At 46.0% G+C, this 20035-nt stretch overlaps 1 protein-coding gene across 1 annotated transcript; it reads left to right on the top strand.

The window, feature by feature from the left end:
- Positions 1 to 7399: 7399 nt before the first annotated feature.
- On the top strand, positions 7400 to 16602 carry LOC130208090 (inter-alpha-trypsin inhibitor heavy chain H3-like). The gene is made up of 22 exons (XM_056437010.1): positions 7400 to 7528; positions 7719 to 7748; positions 8007 to 8030; positions 8541 to 8695; positions 8793 to 8897; positions 9017 to 9179; positions 9317 to 9427; positions 9562 to 9690; positions 9780 to 9896; positions 9986 to 10154; positions 10871 to 10996; positions 11093 to 11274; positions 11699 to 11884; positions 11987 to 12126; positions 12740 to 12900; positions 12982 to 13008; positions 13115 to 13204; positions 13841 to 13954; positions 14053 to 14254; positions 14352 to 14524; positions 16179 to 16290; positions 16383 to 16602. The coding sequence occupies exons 1-22, from the start codon at positions 7415 to 7417 to the stop codon at positions 16519 to 16521; spliced, it is 2769 nt and encodes a 922-aa protein (XP_056292985.1). The 5' UTR covers positions 7400 to 7414; the 3' UTR covers positions 16522 to 16602.
- Positions 16603 to 20035: the final 3433 nt, after the last annotated feature.

Below are 20035 nucleotides of genomic sequence, written 5' to 3'. Positions count from 1 at the left end.
CGGCTTAAAATTCACAATGTTTGATGGAATTATTAAACAAAATGCTCCGTAACTGTCAGGACACCGGAGTCTGGAAGAAAACCCGGGTCGCTGGAGTGGTAACCCACAATTTACCCAGTGGGCAATTGAGGAACCAGATGCAGAGAGTAAAGTCAAAAGATTGTTTTATTTTCTCTCCGTCAAAACGGAGTTTCAAAAATGCAAACACAAGAGGTAGATCCAAACAAACTCGTTAAGTCCAAAAAGGGTATAATCCAAACTAAATCGTTAAATCCAAAAAGGGTATAATCAAACAAAGAGGTCAGTCCAAAGCACAGAAGACTAGTAAACATTACGAGAGGGTAACGAGGATTACTTAGTATCAACAAACGTCGCGATGATGTGTCTAGCACACTGCCAGGTATTTATACCCTGGTCAAACAAAGTTAATTGAACATTACCAAATGAAAAACAGGTGTGTGGAACAGAAAGACTGAAATAATGTCTTTCGGTCACCAGAGGTCGCCTATGACCCCAGTGGCGAAAACAGAAGTCCCAAGTCATGACAGTACCCCCCCCCCCCTCTTAGGGGAGTCTCCTGACGACCCCTGGGCGATCAGGATGTTTGCGGTGAAAGTCACTGATGAGGGAGTCGTCAAAAATGTTCCGGGCTGGGACCCATGAGCGCTCCTCTGCGTTGTAACCCTCCCAGTCAACCAGGTACTGTAACCCACGCCCCGCCCGATGGGAGTCCAGCAACCGGCGAACTGTGAAGGCGGGCTGGGAGGGGGCTTGGCAGCCATGAGCCAGAGGAGAGGACAGAAGGGGTCGCAGGAGGGAAACATGGAAAGAGGGGTTAATCCGCAGGGTGCGAGGGAGCTGGTAGGTCACCGGGTTGGTCCTCCGGACGACCCTGAACGGGCCAATAAACCGAGGCGCCAGTTTGCGGGACTCCACTCTCAAGGGAATATCCCGTGCGGACAACCACACCCTCTGCCCTGGACGGAAGGATGGAGCAGGTCGCCGGCGCCGGTTGGCCTGGGACTGGTTGGTCCTCGCGGTGCGCACCAGGTTCTGCCGGGCCTTCTTCCAGGTCCGCCTACACCTTCTCATGAAGTGTTGAACAGAGGGCACCCTGACCTCTTCCTCCTGCTCTGCAAACAAGGGAGGCTGGAACCCAAACTGACACTGAAAAGGAGACAGATTAGTAGCGGAAGACTGGAGGGTGTTGTGTGCATATTCTGCCCACGGAAGACAGGAGCTCCAGGATGATGCGTTGTCTGCCACCAGTGCCCTCAGGGTGGTCTCGAGCTCCTGGTTCATCCTCTCCGTCTGTCCGTTCGACTGAGGGTGGAAGCCGGAGGAGAGGCTGACCGTCGCCCCAATGATTTTGCAGAAAGCCCGCCACACCCTGGAAGAAAACTGGGGACCACGGTCGGACACGATATCCAGTGGACGATCAAACAGCCGAAAGACAGTTAAATGTGAGTTTCGCGGTTTCAATTGTGTATGGTAGCTTGGGTAATGCTACAACGCGACAGTCTACAATGACAAGAATAACAGTGTTCCCCTCCGATACGGGGAGACCGGTCACAAAATCCATGGAAATGTGGGACCACGGTCGGTGTGGAATGGAGAGGGGATGTAGCAACCCCTGAGGCCGTTGGTGGGAGTTCTTGCTTCATACACAGACAGAGCAGGCCCCGACAAAAGACTTAACATCCTCGGCCATGCCAGGCCACCAAAACCGTCTCTGCAAGAACTCCAGCGTGTGTCGAGCCCCAGGGTGTGCTGCATGATAAGAGAAGCGTGGCCCCACTGGAGTACCTGTGATCGTACGCCTCGGGGAACGAAGAGGAGTCCAGGCCTCTCCGGACCTGGGGTGGGTTCGTCCCGTTGCGCCCTTCTGACCTTGGCCTCAAACCCCCAGCGGATGGATGCCACGATCCGGGAGTGAGGAATCACGGACCTCTCTTCCTTATCTTGGCTATCCGAGGGAAACTGCCGGGACAAGGCGTCGGGCTTGATGTTCTTCGACCCCGGGCGGTAGGAAAGGGTAAAGTCGAACCGACTAAAAAACACGGACCATCGAGACTGTCGGGGGTTGAGGTGCTCGGCGACCTGGAGGTACTCAAGGTTCCGATGGTCCGTCCACACCAGGAATGGATGTTGAGCGCCCGCCAGCCAGTGCCTCCACTCCTCGAGCGCCAGCTTGACGGCCAGCAACTCCCGGTCACCCACGTCGTACCGGGATTCTGCAGGACTCAGCCGGTGGGAGAAGAAAGCGCAGGGGTGGCTCTTGTCATCCTGAGTCCTCTGTGAGAGTATAGCCCCAACCCCTACCTCAGAGGCATCCACCTCGACCGTGAAAGGCAGGGATGGGTCCGGAAGGACGAGAATGGGGGCTGAGGAGAACCTTCTCTTCAGTTCACAAAAGGTCTCCTCCGCCTTAGGGGACCAGACGAAGGGACCCCGACCCTTCTTGGTAAGGGCGGAGATGGGTTCTGCAATAGAACTAAAGCCTTGGATGAACCTCCTCTAAAAATGTGCAAAGCCCAGGAACTGCTGCACCCCCTTAACGGATTTAGGGGCCTCCCAGTCCCTCACTGCCTTCGTCTTCTTTGGGTCCATCTCAATCTGGGCCTCCCTGAGGATGTACTCCAGGAAGGTAACCTCAGGCCTGTGGAATTCGCACTTCTGGGGTTTCACAAAAAGATGGTTCTTAAGGAGTCTCTTGAGAACTTGTCGGACGTGTCGGCGATGTTCCTGCAGAGAACTGGAGAAAATCAAAATATCGTCCAGGTACATAAACGAAGTGATTAATCATGTCACGGAGACAGTCATTGATCAGGGCCTGGAACACGGCCGGAGCATTAGTTAGGCCGAAAGGCATCACCTGGTATTCGTAGTGCCCCGTCGGGGTGTTGAAGGCCGTCTTCCACTAGTCCCCCTTCCGGATGCGGACCAGGTGGTACGCATTTCACAGGTCTAGTTTGGTAAAAATGCTTGTACCCTGGAGGAGGTCAAATGCTGTGGACATCAGTGGCAGGGGATGGCGATTACGGATGGTGATCTGGTTAAGGCTCCGGTAGTCTATACAGGGCCGCAGGGAACCATCCTTCTTTCCCACGAAGAAAAACCCCGCTCCGGCAGGGGACGTGGACGGACGGATGAACCCGGACGCTAGAGCGTCCCTGATGTAATCGTCCATGGCCCTCCTTTCTGGACGGGAAAGGGAAAAAATCCGCCCTCTGGTTGGACTGGTACCTGGTTGTAGCTCGACTGAGCAGTCGTAAGGCCGGTGAGGTGGAAGAGAAGCGGCCGGGCTCTTGCTGAACACCTCCTGCAGATCCAGGTACTCTGCCGGCACCAGTTCAGCAGGCTCAGGAGGCTTGGGAAAACAAAGCGGAGAATCAATGAAGAGACAGGTGGCGTGGCAGGTAGGACCCCATTCGAGGATGCGGCCCGTTATCCAGTCAAGATGGGGGTTGTGGCGGTTGAGCCACGGGAACCCCAAGACCACCGGAAACTCCGGAGAGCAGATCAGGTTTAGGGAGATCTCCTCACGATGATCTCCCAGTTGCAACCTCACCCGTGATGTGACTCGGGTCACGCTGCCATTTCCCAGTGCTCGCCCATCAAGGGCAGTGACAGCAAGCGGTGTCTCAAGGGAGACCAGAGGGATCTTGAGCCTTAGTGCAAGACCCCGGTCTATGAAATTTCCCGCTGCCCCGGAGTCTACCAGAGCCTGGCATGAATGTTCATTCTTACCCCAGGAGATGGAAATAGGTTGATACACCGCTTGGTCCAGAGACTGGGTAGAAAGGGTTGCGCCCGTCACAACCCCTCCCTGGTTGGACGGATGACCCCTTTTCCCGAGAGCTCGAGACAAGAAGATATGCGGTGACCAGTTTCGCCGCAGTAAAGGCAAAGACCCTGACGCTTCCGCCGCTCCTTTTCTTTGGCAGACAGTCGGGCCCCGCCCAGCTGCATAGGCTCGGGATCTTCACTTGGACCTCCCAGAATCTGCTGGTAGTAGCCAGGAGACCACCTGGTCCCCGCGACGCTCCCTCATACGGCTGTCCAATCGCACGGCGTGGGCAATCAGAGGTTCTAACTCCATGGGGCACCCGATCGAAGCCAACCCGTCCTTCAGGGCGTCCGACAGCCCGTGGTGGAAGGCCGTTACCAGAGCCTTGTCGTTCCATTCACTTTCCTCTGCGAGAGTGCGGAACTCAATGGCAAAGTCCGAAACGGAACGCTTGTCCTGCCGAATGGTCATTAGCAGCTTGGCAGTGTCTGGCCCGGTCGTGGACTGGTCAAAGACCAGTAACATTTCTTCCTGGAAAAGCATACTGAGCCCTGCTTCGCCCAGACTGCAGTAGCCCATTTCAAGGCCTTGTCTGTGAGAAGGGTAATGATGTACGCTATGCGGAAGCGGTCCAAGGAAAAGGCACGGGGTTGGAGCTCAAAGATCAGGTCGCACTGTGTAAGAAAACCTCGACAACCCCCCTTGCTGCCATCATAGCGATGCGGCTGGGAGACCCGGGGTTCCACAGAGGAGTGTGGGACAGGAGCCTCAGGAAGATGCTGTGCTGCGCCTCTCTAGTCCAGTTGTTGCAGGTGCTGGGTGTGGCAAAGTAAGTCTTCCTGCTGGCAAGCAATATCCACCTGTTGGCGGGCAAGGTTCTCCTGCTGGAGAGTCATGCTGTCGCGCTGGGAAGTAAGCAGCGCCTGCTGGTGGACCATACGCTCCCGCTGCGCCCCCAGCTCTGCCTGCTGGCGAGTAGCCTCCCTCTGCTGGCGATCTTCTGCTTCCTTGTGGTGAACTAGTGCTTGTTCGTGCTGGTCAAGACGGGTGTTGCTTGACTGTAGGCTAAGAGATATAGCCTGGAGGGTCTGCTCCATTCTCTCCCATTACTGGGACATGTGCTCTGCTAGGTCCATAATGATCGCGACGTTCTGTCAGGACACCGGAGTCGGGAAGAAAAGCCGGGTCGCTGGAGTGGTAACCCACGATTTACCCGGTGGGCGATTGAGGACCCAGATGCAGAGAGTAAAGTCAAAAGATTGTTTTATTTTCTCTCCGTCAAAACGGAGTTTCAAAAATGCAAACACAAGAGGTAGATCCAAACAAACTCGTTAAGTCCAAAAAGGGTATAATCCAAACGAAATTCTCGAATCCAAAAAGGGTATAATCCAAACAAAGAGTTCAATCCAAAAAGGGTGTTATCCAAACAAAGAGGTCAGTCCAAAGCACAGAAGACTAGTAAACGTTACGAGAGGGTAACGAGGATCACTAAGTATCAACAAACGCCGCGATGATGTGTCTAGCACACTGCCAGGTATTTATACCCTGGTCAAACAAAGTTAATTGAACATTACCAAATGAAAAACAGGTGTGTGGAACAGAAAGACTGAAATAATGTCTTTCGGTCACCAGAGGTCGCCAATGACCCCAGTGGCGAAAACAGAAGTCCCAAGTCATGACAATAACACTGTTTCTAAATGAGAAGAACTGAGAGTGAGCAGAATCACTTGTACATCACATTAACTTATATGTCATTACTTGTACTAAAATAAATATGAGATGGTTCTTTGAGATGGACTCGGCCTGGACTTCACCTCATTGTTCCCAACACGGTCTCGTAGTACAGATCCAATAGCTCATGTGTGTCACTTTAGAGAATATCTAATAGATTATTTAAAAATCATGGAATGATGACACAGGCACATGAAATTGATGACAGTGAAAGTGTTATTAAAGATATAAAGCGGGACCCAGAACTCTGATGAATGTGATGTCTATTGCATGGTACCAAATAATAAATGTCACCTCAGCAGTGACATATTAATGAAACATGTCTTCGATATATATCACTATCTAACGCTTAATCGTATGGATGGACACTGTGTGATGCTATAATCTAACGTATTTATATGGAATACATATATATGAAAGAAGAAGAAAACATACGATACACTTGACCTTGATGCAAGCAGCAAACAGGAAACGCAGCTTTTAGTTTTTTCACATGTAAACACACACATGTCTGTTGTGTTATTTTCTGTATGGCCAGCAGGCACAGTTTATAAAACCGTGTAACTTTCAGTTGTAAGAGTTGATCAAAATCCCCCCAAAAAAGTCTGTTCGGGGTTTTTAGGCTTTAAAATAGAAAATTGAGAGCGTGTTTATTTGATTTTCTCTTGAAATCGGCATTGCAGCACTTATAATAAAAAAATGAAAACACACACTTTTCTGTTCTTTTATGGTTTCCCAACTGTGCACATGCTGCTCCAAAGAAGAACAAATTATAAACATGTTATCCGGGATAATAACCAGGTTCATCGTCTGTTATGAGAGAAGTGCAAATAAGGTTTTCTTCATTAAGTTGGTGAAACAATTTCTCATCCCACGTGCAGAATATTAAAATCACAAGTTGAGTGAAACGGAAGAGTTAGCTCAGTCTTATACGGTTGATGTGGGGAAGCTTAAACCTTCATCGTATTTCTTGTGTTTGGCCAAACAATTTGTATTTGTAACTTTCTCTGCATCTCCAACACTGTATGATGACATCCACTGCTGCAGAGCATCAAGTTCAAGGACCACGGCAACAACACGTGTGGGTCATATTTGCTCAGTGTTGGTCTCGAACATCGGTGCAAGCCGATGACGACGTGCAGGAGCAGAGTGCAGCTCGCCCACGCAGTTAAATAGTGACCGTGCAAAAGGTTCAACGTTGAGCCACAAGGCGTCTTTTCAGCTGAAATCAGTGAGGTCAACAGAGGTCACAAGGCGTTCAATAGTTAAAGGCAGTTAAATAGTGACCGTGCAAAAGGTTCAACGTCAGCCACAAGGCGTCTTTTCAGCTGAAATCAGTGAGGTCACCAGGGGTCACAAGGCGTTCCGCGGTCCAGGTTATTCGTCCCGGTGTCCCGTCACCGTGGTCGGGTTCATCTGCACTATGCACGGCTTCTGTCGGCCAAATTCAGAAAAACATTTGCTTTTCTGTGCGAGTGGAAAACAAACACAAACACACTCATGAAGTGAAGCAGGGAAAGTTGAGTGAGAGAGTCCAGTAAACGTGTACGTATCCGCTGACTCATCAAAAGTGTTCATAAACAGCAAAATACATCGTGATACGAGTATTAAACCAATATCTTAAAATATAAGGCGTCTATCTAAAATATGCAATCTGAACTGAATGATATAACTATTATAACTAATATACTAACGCTCGAGGTGCCTGTTATGTTGGTTTAAGTTCACGTCGAACACCTCTGGGCTTTCTGCACGTTGAACTCCGGTCTGATGGTCGAGACTCTCGGCCAATGGACACACAGACACACATTTGTTTCTGGGGTCGCTCCTCCTCCTGGACAAACATCTATATTTACGCAGTGAATTCAGAGTCTGTTCAGTGTGAGTTTGGTCATGTCTGGACTGCAGGGTGTTGGACTGCTGCTGCTGTGGGGCTGCGCCTGCCTCTGGCTGCCCGGCTCGGCCCATGAGGCCATGGTCGTCTCCGGGGGCGACGACGCTCTGGAGGTAACGTCACACTTCTTCTGATATTCATTTGGAAAGCACATCGTTTTAGAACAAAAAAATTATTTATTTGGGTTTTACTGTCTCCTCTTTTTTATGTGTATCTATTCTACGACACAGAATGCAATGTTGTTGTTGTTGTTTTTGAATGCATTTGGGTCATGTTATCCATATACTGGTTTTTGTATTTCAGGAGAGAAGAGGAGAGGCCAGACACCTGCATGTACGTGAGAAACAATTTACTTTGGCATTTTGTTCCAAAAAAATTAACGAGGCCATGTTGATCCTTCATATTATCAGCAAATTACATATAATGTATTTATGTAGCATGTAGCATGACGCATGTAGCATGATGCATGTAGCATGATGCATGTAGCATCATGCCTGTAGCATGATGCAACAGTGGCCGATAAAATTGCCGTGATATGAGGAGTCTTGATTTTCCAATTCCCAACTTTTTTTTCTCCCTTCTTTGTCACAGAAAAGAAGTACAAATGTGGCCGAGGTAAGAAAATAATCCGTCAGTATTTATCATTTGTATCTATTTACGATAAGTTAGTAATATTCAGTTCAACGCAACTTTATTCATCCTGATATCAGGGTCGTGATACACAGCAACAACAACAGAACAAGATAATGAAAGTATTATTTTTTATTAAGTCATATGCCGGTCCTTCTCTAGGTTGATAGACGGGTCGCTCAGTGTGTCAATGAAGCCATTGAGAATAACTCAATTCACTAAAAAGGAGTCTAGTCTCCAAATTGTAGGACGCAGCACCCAGGTTGAGTCACCGCACCGCTCTCACACAACACTCTGTGTGATGTCACCGTGGAATCAGTGACAAAATGTCTTTTACATTTTTTTAAAATAATGTGTTATAGTTTTCTTTGGCGGCAATCAGCGGCAGCGCCCTGTGGACTGGCCCCAGGTGCAGCTCTTAATGGGCTTCATACATGCTGTATGTGAAGCGCTGGTGGGTGGAGGCTCAATCTCTCCCCTGTCATTCTGCCTCAGGTGGAGGTGTACAGCGTGAAGGTGGAGTGCACGGTGACGTCTCGGTTCGCCCACACCGTCACGACCTCCAAGGCTCTGAACAAGGCCAAGACCCCACAGGAGATCTTCTTCGAAGTGGACCTGCCCAAGACGGCCTTCATCGTCAACTTCAGCATGTCAGTCTTCCTCTTCCACCTTTTTCTGTGTGACAGGGAGTTTTTCCTCAATGATACAGTGGGAATGAATGAGTTCCTCCATGTTTGTTCCTCACAGGGAAATTAATGGCGAGGTGTATGTCGGGGTGGTGAAGGAGAAAGAGAAAGCCAAGAAGCAGTACGAGAAGGCTGTTTCCTCCGGTCAGACTGCGGGACTGGTCAAGTGAGTCGGTCCAGATGACAAAATACATAATGCAGTCAAAAAAAATCATACTTTATTGAAAAATGTCGACCAAGTTCGGGCAGATCATTTTAACATGAGAGGCTGTCATTTCATGTCAGGGCCTCTGGAAGGAAGATGGAGAAGTTTTCAGTGTCGGTCAACATCGCAGCCGAAAGCAACGTGACTTTCATCCTGACCTACGAGGAGCTCCTTCAGAGGAAACTGGGCCAGTATGAGATCCTGACTCGAGTCAAACCCAAACACCCGGTGCAGGAGTTTCAGGTGAGTCCATGTTCGTGTTTAAATCTGTCTTTTGTCTTTCAGATATTTTTCTGAATGAGTAATTTATAAATGATCTCTGCCTCTCTCTCTCTCTCTCTCTCTCTCTCTCTCTCTCTCTCTGTGTGTGTGTGTGACAGATTGTGACACACATCTATGAGCCTCAGGGCCTTGCTTTTGTGGATGCCCATGCAACCTTCCTTTCCAACGAGCTGCTCCCCCTGGTGGACAAAGTTGTCACAGAAAACAAGGTAGGCGCTACAACAACAGGCCCCTTAAAGACCTCGTCTCTGATCCTCACTTCTTTTCCTCCACATCCCAATGAAGCGATTGATCCAAGAAACACTAGTGAGCTAAACTAGTCTCGTCGTCATCCCTTTGTCAGGCGCGCATCTCTTTCTCGCCGACCATGGATGAGCAGAGGAAGTGTCCAAATTGTGAGGGAACGCTCATCGACGGAGATTTCATCATCAAGTACGACGTGAAGCGAACGAAGAACCTCGGGGACGTTCAGGTCAGCCGTCAACACAAACTCGAGCATCTGTTGAAGAATGCACATTTGAATCGGGCTGAAATGAATCGACAACATTCCCATCCCTTCAGATCGTGAACGGCTACTTTGTGCACTTCTTCGCTCCCAGCGACCTGAAAAGAGTCCCGAAGAACGTGGCGTTTGTGATCGACAGGAGCGGATCGATGTGGGGATTGAAGATGGAGCAGGTGAGAGACCGTTCCGACGTTTAATTAATGGGTTTTTTTACGATTTATTGAGCACAGGTTTTGACCTCTGACCTCGTGGCTCCTCGCAGACACACGAGGCAATGCTGGCCATCCTCAAAGACCTGCACGAAGACGACCACTTTGCCCTCATCCAGTTTGATGATTCCATCGACTGTTGGAGGGAGTCATTCTCCAACGCGAGCAAGGAAAACGTGGCCGAAGGCATGGCCTACATCAAGACCATACGTCCACAAGGAGGTTATTGATGCTATTCTGCTCTTGCTTTTTTAAGTTAGCTTAGCAGATGGCTAACAGCACATCCATAAAATGAAGACCCAGGAATCTAGAGTTGAGTTCAGGGTTTTAAGTATGAATCGTTGATATGGTAAAACTGTGGAGACATAACATGACAAAACCTGACACACTCTCCACACATATACATTAACTAAACTATGATTAACACAAAGCCATCATGCCAGAAATTACCCCTATCCATCAACATGAACCTCCTGACTACTTAAGAGTCTAAGCTAACCCTAACATGACGAAATGCTAATCGCGATTAGCTAGTTGCTAGTTAGCATCTATTGCTACAGCACAATATTATACTATAACAGTAATTACACAGATAGCAGATATTTACATGTTAGCTACATAGGCTACATAAGCTACTATACAGACTTAGCACTTCAAAGGCTATCAAGCAGTAATGGGGAAACGTAGCTTTCAGTAAAATCATGAAACAGGAACTAACATTCGGGTCAGAGAGGAGGGATGAATCCAAGAACCTAAAAGGTAATTGCATTCTCCACCACTTGGCGTCTCTAATGCAAAACATTACAATGTGGGGCAGAGCAGATACGATACTACTTTGATGATACTATGCATTGATATTGTGTTAAATGTTATCCGTAACTCCTAAAATGGTAGAAATACACTCATGTTTCATGATCCGCTGTGTGTTTTCCTTCAAGTCACCGATATCAACAGTGGAGTGTTGAGAGGCGTGGAAATGCTGATCAAAGACAGGCAGGACAAGAAGCTCCCGGAGAGAAGCGTGGATATGGTTATTTTACTCACTGATGGGATGCCAAATAGCGGTAAGAACGCAGAGTGTCCACGCTACCCAGCTTTTGGATTCATGCATTTTCTATTTAGCGTTCACTTTCTGCATGTTGTGTCTGTGCGTTTTAAAGGAGTGACTTCCATCCCGGCCATCCAAGAGAACGTTAAATCTGCCATCGGAGGCAAAATGTCTCTGTTCTCCCTTGGAATTGGAAATGATGTGGATTACTCCTTCCTGGATGTGATGAGCCAACAGAACAAGGGAGTGGCCCGCAGAATCTTTCAGGGTTCAGATGCAGCCCTTCAACTTCAGGTGGAGCCTTTTTCGGCGAGGAATATATTTTTAGAGCCAATACTTACACTTTTTGTAATAATAAGAATATAGTAATGTACACTTTTATTCATCCCACAGTCGCATTTGACCTATCCTCAGTTATTAAGGAGCAGTGGGCTGAAGTTAAATGTAAATAATACCGGCTAATGTATATAGGAATGAGTCCTGAAACCTGAAAGGTAGTTCGCACTTTGCACTTCTTGTTCCTTTATCTCGATGAACATTCTTTTTTTTATGGGCGGTTGGTAAATGGCAAAAAAAAGCGTAGGATATTTTATTTGTAGCCTACTAAAACGGGGCCGCTAGCCACGATCACATCAACTTCTTTTTGTCGTACGATGCTAAATTCAAGTTTTCTTTTACAAATGCATGTAATTCAATGAGTGTAATGCATTTGTTGCAGGGTTTCTATGACGAGGTGGCCAGTCCTCTACTTTCGGAGGTGGATCTGCGTTACCCAGGCAACGTGGTGGACTCCCTGACCACCCACCACTTCACCCAGCTGTATAACGGCTCAGAGATCGTGGTGGCCGGCCGGATGACGGACAGCTACATGAACAACTTCATGGTGGAGGTGTTCGGCCAAGGGGTGAGGAGAGGACAACAATGACAGAATTGTTTGAGACAATGCTGAATTGAAAAGAAAAAGTGTGTTACTCTGTTTATTCATGAATATTCGTTCTCGTTATAGTCTGAGACGGACTTCCTGGTGCAGGGCCAGGCCAGTGCTCTGGACTTGGATGTGATGTATCCAAATGAGGAGTACATCTTTGGGGATTTCACAGAGCGTCTGTGGGCGTACCTCACCATCCAGCAACTAATGGAGAAGAGGTGTGTCACTCAAGCTCATACCTGGATTCACTGGACATTGTTAATGATACTTTTTGAGCGTCATCTGAGGCAGGGGTGTGTGTAGGATTCAAAGAAAGTGGGGGGCTAAGTCCCAAGGGGAATGGGGTGTAAGGGTATGTTTGCACAAAAAAAGTAGCCTAGGGCCCCGGATACCCATTGTTTCTGACAGTTCATAGATTGGTCCCAGATGAGTCTTGTGTTGTCATGCTTGACCCTCCGCGTCTCCAGAAACAGCAGCTGTTCACCGCTTTCGGTTCGCGGAGTTCTACTTCCGGTTTTAGATTTTTCAGAATAAGAGCTCTAACAGGAAACAGCCACGATTTCTCGAGAAACGTACCTCTCCCATAATAAATCACTCGCGCTGACTGGAGACAGTTTCTTTTATTCTGTTATTCCCTTCACTTTGCCTTAAGTAAACCTAAATGTAACAACCCATTGTTAACTACTACATGAAGCCCCCCTAAAATAGGCCTAACGACACCTCTGATCTGAGGGCCCGTGATTATTTATTTATAGATTTCGCGGTGGTCTTTTTCTTCTGAACGTCGGTGTCGTGTGTATAACAACGTTGGTACATTTTTCCTTCTTGCAGCAAGAGTGGAACCCCAGAAGAGAAAGCCAACGCCACCGCCAAGGCCTTGGAGATGTCTCTGCGCTACAGCTTCGTCACCCCTCTCACCTCCATGGTGGTCACCAAGCCCGACATCGAGGACGGACCGGACAGCACTCTGATCGCTGATAAGCTGACCGAGGGTGAGGGAGGAGAGAAAGGGTTTAACTGGGCAGTGCTGACTATTTTATTCAACATATTTATATAAATTTTTTTTTGGACAGCCCAAAGACAAGAGGCAGAAAAAATGGGTAAAACATTAAAAAATATATATATATAGCATTAACATATAATTCTGGGATTAAGTCCATTCGCTGCATTGCTTTTGAATTTTAATTTCGTTGTTCCTTTTTCTAGGATATCACCAAGCAAGGCAGCCGTATGTTCCAGCAAGCCCTTCACATTATTTTCGGACGAGTTATCTAGCACACACACCCACATATTTAGGTAAGCATGCTCTTCAAACAACGGTCGCTGCGTAGGCTCCTGGGGATGGAAATGTCCTGTCATGTTTTTCATTTGGTCCATCGCCACAAATATTAGATAACATGCCAAGAGATTTTAGTTCATGGTCCTCAGAGGATGAGTCCTGATGCCTTTGGTGAGCCCTGACTTTCCATTTAGCTCCAATACCTTAGTTTATGACCAAACCCCTGCAAAACTAATGATATTCCTGTCAAATGTAAGTGTATTTTATGTTTAGCGCATGCTAACACGCTAACCTAAAATGGGGAAGATGATCAAGTTTCAAGGTTTTATTTGCCATTTGTGCCTCGAGACCAACAGTCCAGACACATTGGAAATCGAGTGCAGTCTCTCCGAGTCAACAGTTTAGAAAAAACACATAAGAAAAAAGAAAAAAATACAAAATATAAAAGAAAACACAATACAGAAGGTGCTAATATGTACAGTCATAGACGTTAGACCTCTTCAGCATGTTGATGTTTCGGAACATGCTGGATCTTTTTAGCTAGACGCTCCACTGTGACTATAAAACCTCCCGGAGCAGCCTGAAGACTCTCGGTCTCGTCGACTTGTTGCCACGAGCTGAACTGTGTTTGTTTCCGTCGTTCTCCCACTCAGTGGACGGAGATCCTCATTTCATGATCGAGCTCCCTAACAGAGAGGACGCCCTGTGTTTCAACCTCGACGACAAACCAGGAACCATCTTCAACCTGGTCAGAGACCCGGACCAAGGTCAGCCTCCAGTCCCGACCGTCATGACCTCTCTTGACCTTTCACTGCAATTGTGGACACGTCTCATGTGAATCCCACGTTGTTTGTTTTCCCCTCAGGTATTTTGGTCAACGGGGAAATCCTCGGAGACAAGAAGGTGTCTCCCAACGGTAAACTTAACACCTACTTCTGCCGCTTCGGCATCGAACACCGGGCCCTGGGGTTGAAGCTGGATGTGAGCACTCACGACATCTCAGTGACTCAGGACGGCAAGCGGGTCACGTACCTCTGGTCCGATACGGCCTCCGTCAAAGGACCCAAGTAAGTCAAAGAGAGCCGCCGCTCTACATATGAAAACATAGAATCCAGTTGAAGAAGAGGAGTTGTCACCTCCTTCCTCTCCTGTCTCCTCCTCCAGAATGCACCTTCTCTTGACTAAGGATCGCAGACTCACGGTGACTCTCAGGCATTCCGTCAAGTTCGTCATCCTGCTGCACAAAGTGTGGTCGGGGCACCCGTTCCACCGGGACTACCTGGGCTTCTACACCCTGGACAGCCACCTCATGTCCCCCTCTGTTCACGGCCTGCTGGGTACAACACGACACACACACACATATTGCATGTTTTAAAATTGGATTTCGGAAACACTACATTACAGAGATAGCACTGGTGAAATTACAAATGACCTCTTGATTGCATCAGATAAAGGACTCATCTCTGCACTGGCCTTAGTACTGCGTTCAACACTATTGACCATGACATCCTATTGCAGAGACTGGATCAGTCGATTGGCATTTCAGGGACCGCATTAAGTTGGTGTAGATCCTATTTATCAGATCGATCTCAATTTGTATCTGTAAACGATGAAGCCTCAATGACCACTGGCGTTCATCACGGAGTTCCACAAGGTTCTGTGCTTGGACCCATTTTATTTTCCTTATTGTTACACACTGAAGGATAACAATGTCCGTTCAGCATTGCAGATGGTTTTATTGTGCTCTGTAAACACACCAAGACAGTCTCACTTTAATAGCTGCGTCACATATTGACTGTCTGTGTTATGCTGGTCTGCATGTTTAAGACAATAAGTTCATTCATTGTGAGTAGACAACCTAAAACTATACATATATCTGTCACGGGACACAACATGTAACTATATAATCTTACATGGAACAATGTAATTCTCAGGCCAGGTTACTGATGCTACAATGGCACTAAAATGCTTGTGCGCGATTAGCACATGTTAGCTAACGGCACTATCCTTAATAGTGTTCTCTTTAACTACTACACACTTAATAACTATCAGAATATAGCACTTGAATATATATGACGCTTGTGTACTTTTCTCACTTGTAAACACACAAAGACAGTCTCATTAATTAATAGCACTTTAATAGCTGCGTCACGTACTGACTGTGTTATGCTGGTCTAACTTGCTTAAGACAATAATTAAAGCGCCAGTCATGCCAAAACCGCTACTGACACATTCATATATTGAACCCTCCAAGGTACATTCCCAAAAGCACAATATTTAGTATCGGCCACCAAACAATTATACACCACAACAGATATAGAGCATACAGTATAACATACAGGACTGTCTCAGAAAATTAGAATATTGTGATAAAGTTCTTTATTTTCTGTAATGCAATTAAAAAAACAAAAATGTCATACATTCTGGATTCATTACAAATCAACTGAAATATTGCAAGCCTTTTATTCTTTTAATATTGCTGATTATGGCTTACAGCTTAAGAAAACTCTAAAATCCTATCTCATAAAATTTTAATATTTCCTCAGACCAAGTAAAAAAAAAGATTTATAACAGCTGAGTGTTTGTCAAGGCTCAGGAAACCCTTGCAGGTGTTTCGAGTTAATTAGACAATTCAAGTGATTTGTTTAATACCCTACTAGTATACTTTTTCATGATATTCTAATATTTAGAGATAGGATATTTGAGTTTTCTTAAGCTGTAAGCCATAATCAGCAATAAATCAGAATAAAAGGCTTGCAATATTTCAGTTGATTTGTAATGAATCCAGAATGCATGACATTTTTGTTTTTTTAATTGCATTACAGAAAATAAAGAACTTCATCACAATATTCTAATTTTCTGAGACAGTCCTGTATATAATAAAGCTCAAATGATTGTAATGCAGTTGGCAATTACTGGTGAAGAATCGCAGGGCCAGAACGATGTGATTTGATATTAATATTTACTTTAAATGTCTGGCTCGTCCTCCAGGTCAGTTCTACCACGGGATTGAATACGAGGTGTCGGATGTGCGTCAAGGGGAAGACCCCGAGAAACCGGACGCCACCATGCATGTGAAAGGACATGAGCTCAATGTGACCAGGTACGCTACACACACACACACACATGAATAAGAGGAGTTTGCGTGCAATGTGTTTCCTATATTAATAAAAGATGTGACGTTTCTGTCCACAGAGGCTGGCAGAGAGACTTCATGAGTGACATGAAGAGGGGGGTAAATGTTCCCTGCTGGTTCGTTCACAGCAACGGAACCGGCCTCATCGACGGAGACGCGGCCGACTACGTTGTTTCAGGCCTTTTTAAAATAGTTTAAAAAACAGCCTCCATGTCTACCACGGATACAATTATCAACTAAATTCATTCAATACATATTAAAAATCTGCCTGTGCTTACACCAGTGGTTCTCAACTTTTTTCTGTCACGACCCACTTTAGAGGAGGAAAAATGTTTGTGCCCCACCGCACGAACAAAATTGTAACAGCATGGTTCATGCTGAATTTTTATTGAAATAACAACTTTGTGTGACTCCTCCATCTGTGTTTTTTCAAATCATACAATAATGAAAACTGCATTCACTTTTAATTAAACCAGATTACTCCATCTGACAAAAACAATGTAAATATAGGTGTGCAAAAAAGAACTAATATTTGGCAAATAGCTTATTGTGGCTGTTAATACATGTTTTGCACTGGATATATTTTTCAAGATAATAACAATAAGTGCATCCTGTAAAGAAAACTAAACAAAAAGTTTAACTATTTGGCAATAAAGAGTTTTTCTGAGTTTTACACTGCATATCTTTTCAAAACAATGACACAAACGTTCTATTTCTTGGCAGTTTTTCCTGATCCGATGTGAGGTCATAGGTCAGGGGGGTCGTATGTGTACAGATTGTAAAGCCGTCTGAGGTAAATGTGTAATTTGTGATATTGGGCTACATAAAATAAACAGGAAACTCTGACCACAGCACGATGCACGGGGCCACTAGGGGCTCTGGCGTGGGTGGAGTAACAACTCTAACGGGAAGAGAGCGAAGACTTGATCCCCCACATGCCTCGAATTCCCTTCACACTGGTTTGCAGCCTTCCCGTGAGAAGACATTGTTTTTCCCAGCCGTGCCCGCGCCGTGGAGAGCCATGCTGCTGTGGATGTGCGTGTGCGTCGGGCTTGCCGCTCACGCGCGTGGAGCTCTGGTCGTTTCTCGCAGAAATGCGTTCACGCAGGTATTTGCATTTGCTGTTTTTCTTTGTTTTTTTTCACATGTAAACACACACATGTCTGTTCTGTTATTTTCTATATGGCCAGCGGGCACAGTTTATAAAACCCTGTAACTTTCAGTTGTAAGAGTTGATCAAAATCCCGGAAAAAATAATAATTTAATTCTGTAAACGGAAAAAAAGAAGTTTGGAGGCTTTAAAATAGATATTTGAGAGCGTGTTTATTTGTTTTTGGATTAAAAATTGGCATTGTAATTCTTATAATAAAAAAGAAAACACAAATATTTTCTCTTTTTTTAATCGTTTCCCCACTATGCCCATGCGCATGCTGCTCTGGAGAAGAAGAAGGAGGGGGGAAAGAATAAACATGTTGTCCGTGATAAGAACCAGGTTCATCGTCAGATGCAGTGGCGGCTCCTGAAAAAATTCTCAGGGGGGGCAATTTTTTAAATAATGATTAACCCTCCCAAAACCACAGAACTTCAGACAGCTGTCTATGTGTAGCTTCGTCATAATGCCATCAAGTCATGTGACTCCGTCAGTGTGATGGCTGTGACTGAACTCTGTCTGTGAGCTTGTAGTTAGTTCATAAGCAGACAGACAGTCTGAGGCCGTCTGTGAGCTGCTGTCAGTAATCCAGCTCCTGGTCTTTGATTTGGTGATTTTTTTCAACAAGATTTAAATAATTATAATAATAATAAATATGAGATCCCCATTTGTGACTCCTGCATCTGTGCTCTTTCAAATAATAGAAGAAATACAATTGCAATCACTTTCAAGTAAACCAGATTGCTCCACCAGACAAGAAAAAGCTCAATGTTGAGCTTTTGTTTTGAAGGGCAACAGCAGAAAAGCCAAACTCACGGAGGTAAGACCTGGCAAGTCGCCAAGAATCTTGGCTGTCGCGCATGCGCAGGCGTAACCTGTTAATGCCGTAACGTAAACATTTACACGAAGGTACAGGCATTTCAACATTTATTTATTCATGACTTAGTTTTATGTCGGTGTACTTTGACCGTGTGTAATATGTGAAGTTATCAATAAAGGTCTTTCTGCATTTCCCCTGCGCCTCACCTGTAGTCCTACGTTCCTCTTTCAGGAGCACAGCTGACAACACGGCTGTCAGAGAACCCGTTTACAGGCGTTCATTCAAATCAGGCGGAGATCTTTTCTGACGTCGATCTTCCAGTCAGGAAGAAAACGTTTCAGAAGACACCTCAGAAAATGTTCGAGAATGAGGAACAATGTGTTTCTGATTTTATTTTGGAGAGCGGCAGGGAACGTCTCCGAGGTCGACCGATCGACGTGTTGGCGACCGCTGGTCTAGGAGGTCCTACTTCTATTGTTGCCGATGTGTCTTCAATGTTACGCCGACCGAAAGGAGTCTCTTTCAAAGAAAGAATTGAATCGCTGCTGTTGCCCTGAGCACTGGCCGACTGAATACGCCTCTGTCGAAGCTGTATGACGTACTGAGACGCTTTCACGTCGATTACTGATGACAAGACCTGGAGGGGCGACTCCTTCCGGAAGCCATAGAGAATGCATTGAGAGCTCTGTTTTGTGAAAAAAATGGGTTTAACATTGGAGTCAATGGGAGAGGTCTGGGGCGATTTTCATTTCGCCCAAAGTCGCCCCAGAAGGGGCGGGGCCATTTGAAGCACGACTTTCGGCTGACTGAATGACTGTTACCTGATTGGACAATGACACACAGAGGCAGAGCAGACGTCTAGTGGTAGAATGCGACTTCTTTCTTTTCTTTTCTTTTTCTTTTTTTCTTTTCCCACTTGGCAGTGCGTCGCCCCAATCGCCCTTATGGACAAGCCGCCCCTGGTCAGATGGATTGTAGCTTGTTTATTTAAGTTGGTGAAACAAACGTTTTTAAACATAAAAGTTTAGCCAGAGATTATGTGATGTATGAAAGGAGAAAATAATACTCTCATAATTAACTCTTTAATATGACATGTTCACGTTGTTCGACGTAAAAATGTATCTAACTTGTGTTATTTAGATTTTTGGGGGATTTATGTAAACTTTTTCTTCACTACATGTGTGCATGAGCCAAAAGTGTCCACTGCACGCACGCCGCACACACCCACACACACACACACACACACACACACACACACACATGAATGCTACATCAGCTGAGCCCTATAGAGATAGAGATAATCAATAAAGACGTTTTCTTGTTTCACTAACGAAGCTGCGTGAAGACAGCGGCCACTAGTTGTCGCTATATCACGTGAGCGTGTCAAATCAAAGAGTCAATGAGGAAAGAAGAGCGTTCATGGCTCTTTTAATACTTTTCATACACTGTCTAAACTTTCCTAAGTCATCGGTGGGGCTGAACATTTTTTTATTTTTTTAATCTCAATTAAAAACCCATTAAAAAAAAGAGGCGGAGCATCTTTTTTTCCTCTCTTCTCGTAGCCTCCAAACCACCAACGCTTCAATTTCGGTCGTTTCAGACCTTCTCACAACTCCACTAGTTCAGTTGTGAGTTAATGGAGTTGTGCGTTAACTCCCTCATACATGCTTCCACGGTTTATGTTTTAAAAACAGTCCACCTGTTGGTTCATGTTGCAACCGGCCTGCCGGGCGACATCTGTT

The sequence above is a fragment of the Pseudoliparis swirei genome, chromosome 18, assembly GCF_029220125.1.
Source record: "Pseudoliparis swirei isolate HS2019 ecotype Mariana Trench chromosome 18, NWPU_hadal_v1, whole genome shotgun sequence".
Lineage (NCBI taxonomy): Eukaryota > Metazoa > Chordata > Actinopteri > Perciformes > Liparidae > Pseudoliparis > Pseudoliparis swirei.
Note: the sequence above shows the minus strand (reverse complement) of the source record. Positions and strands in the feature narration are given on the sequence as shown.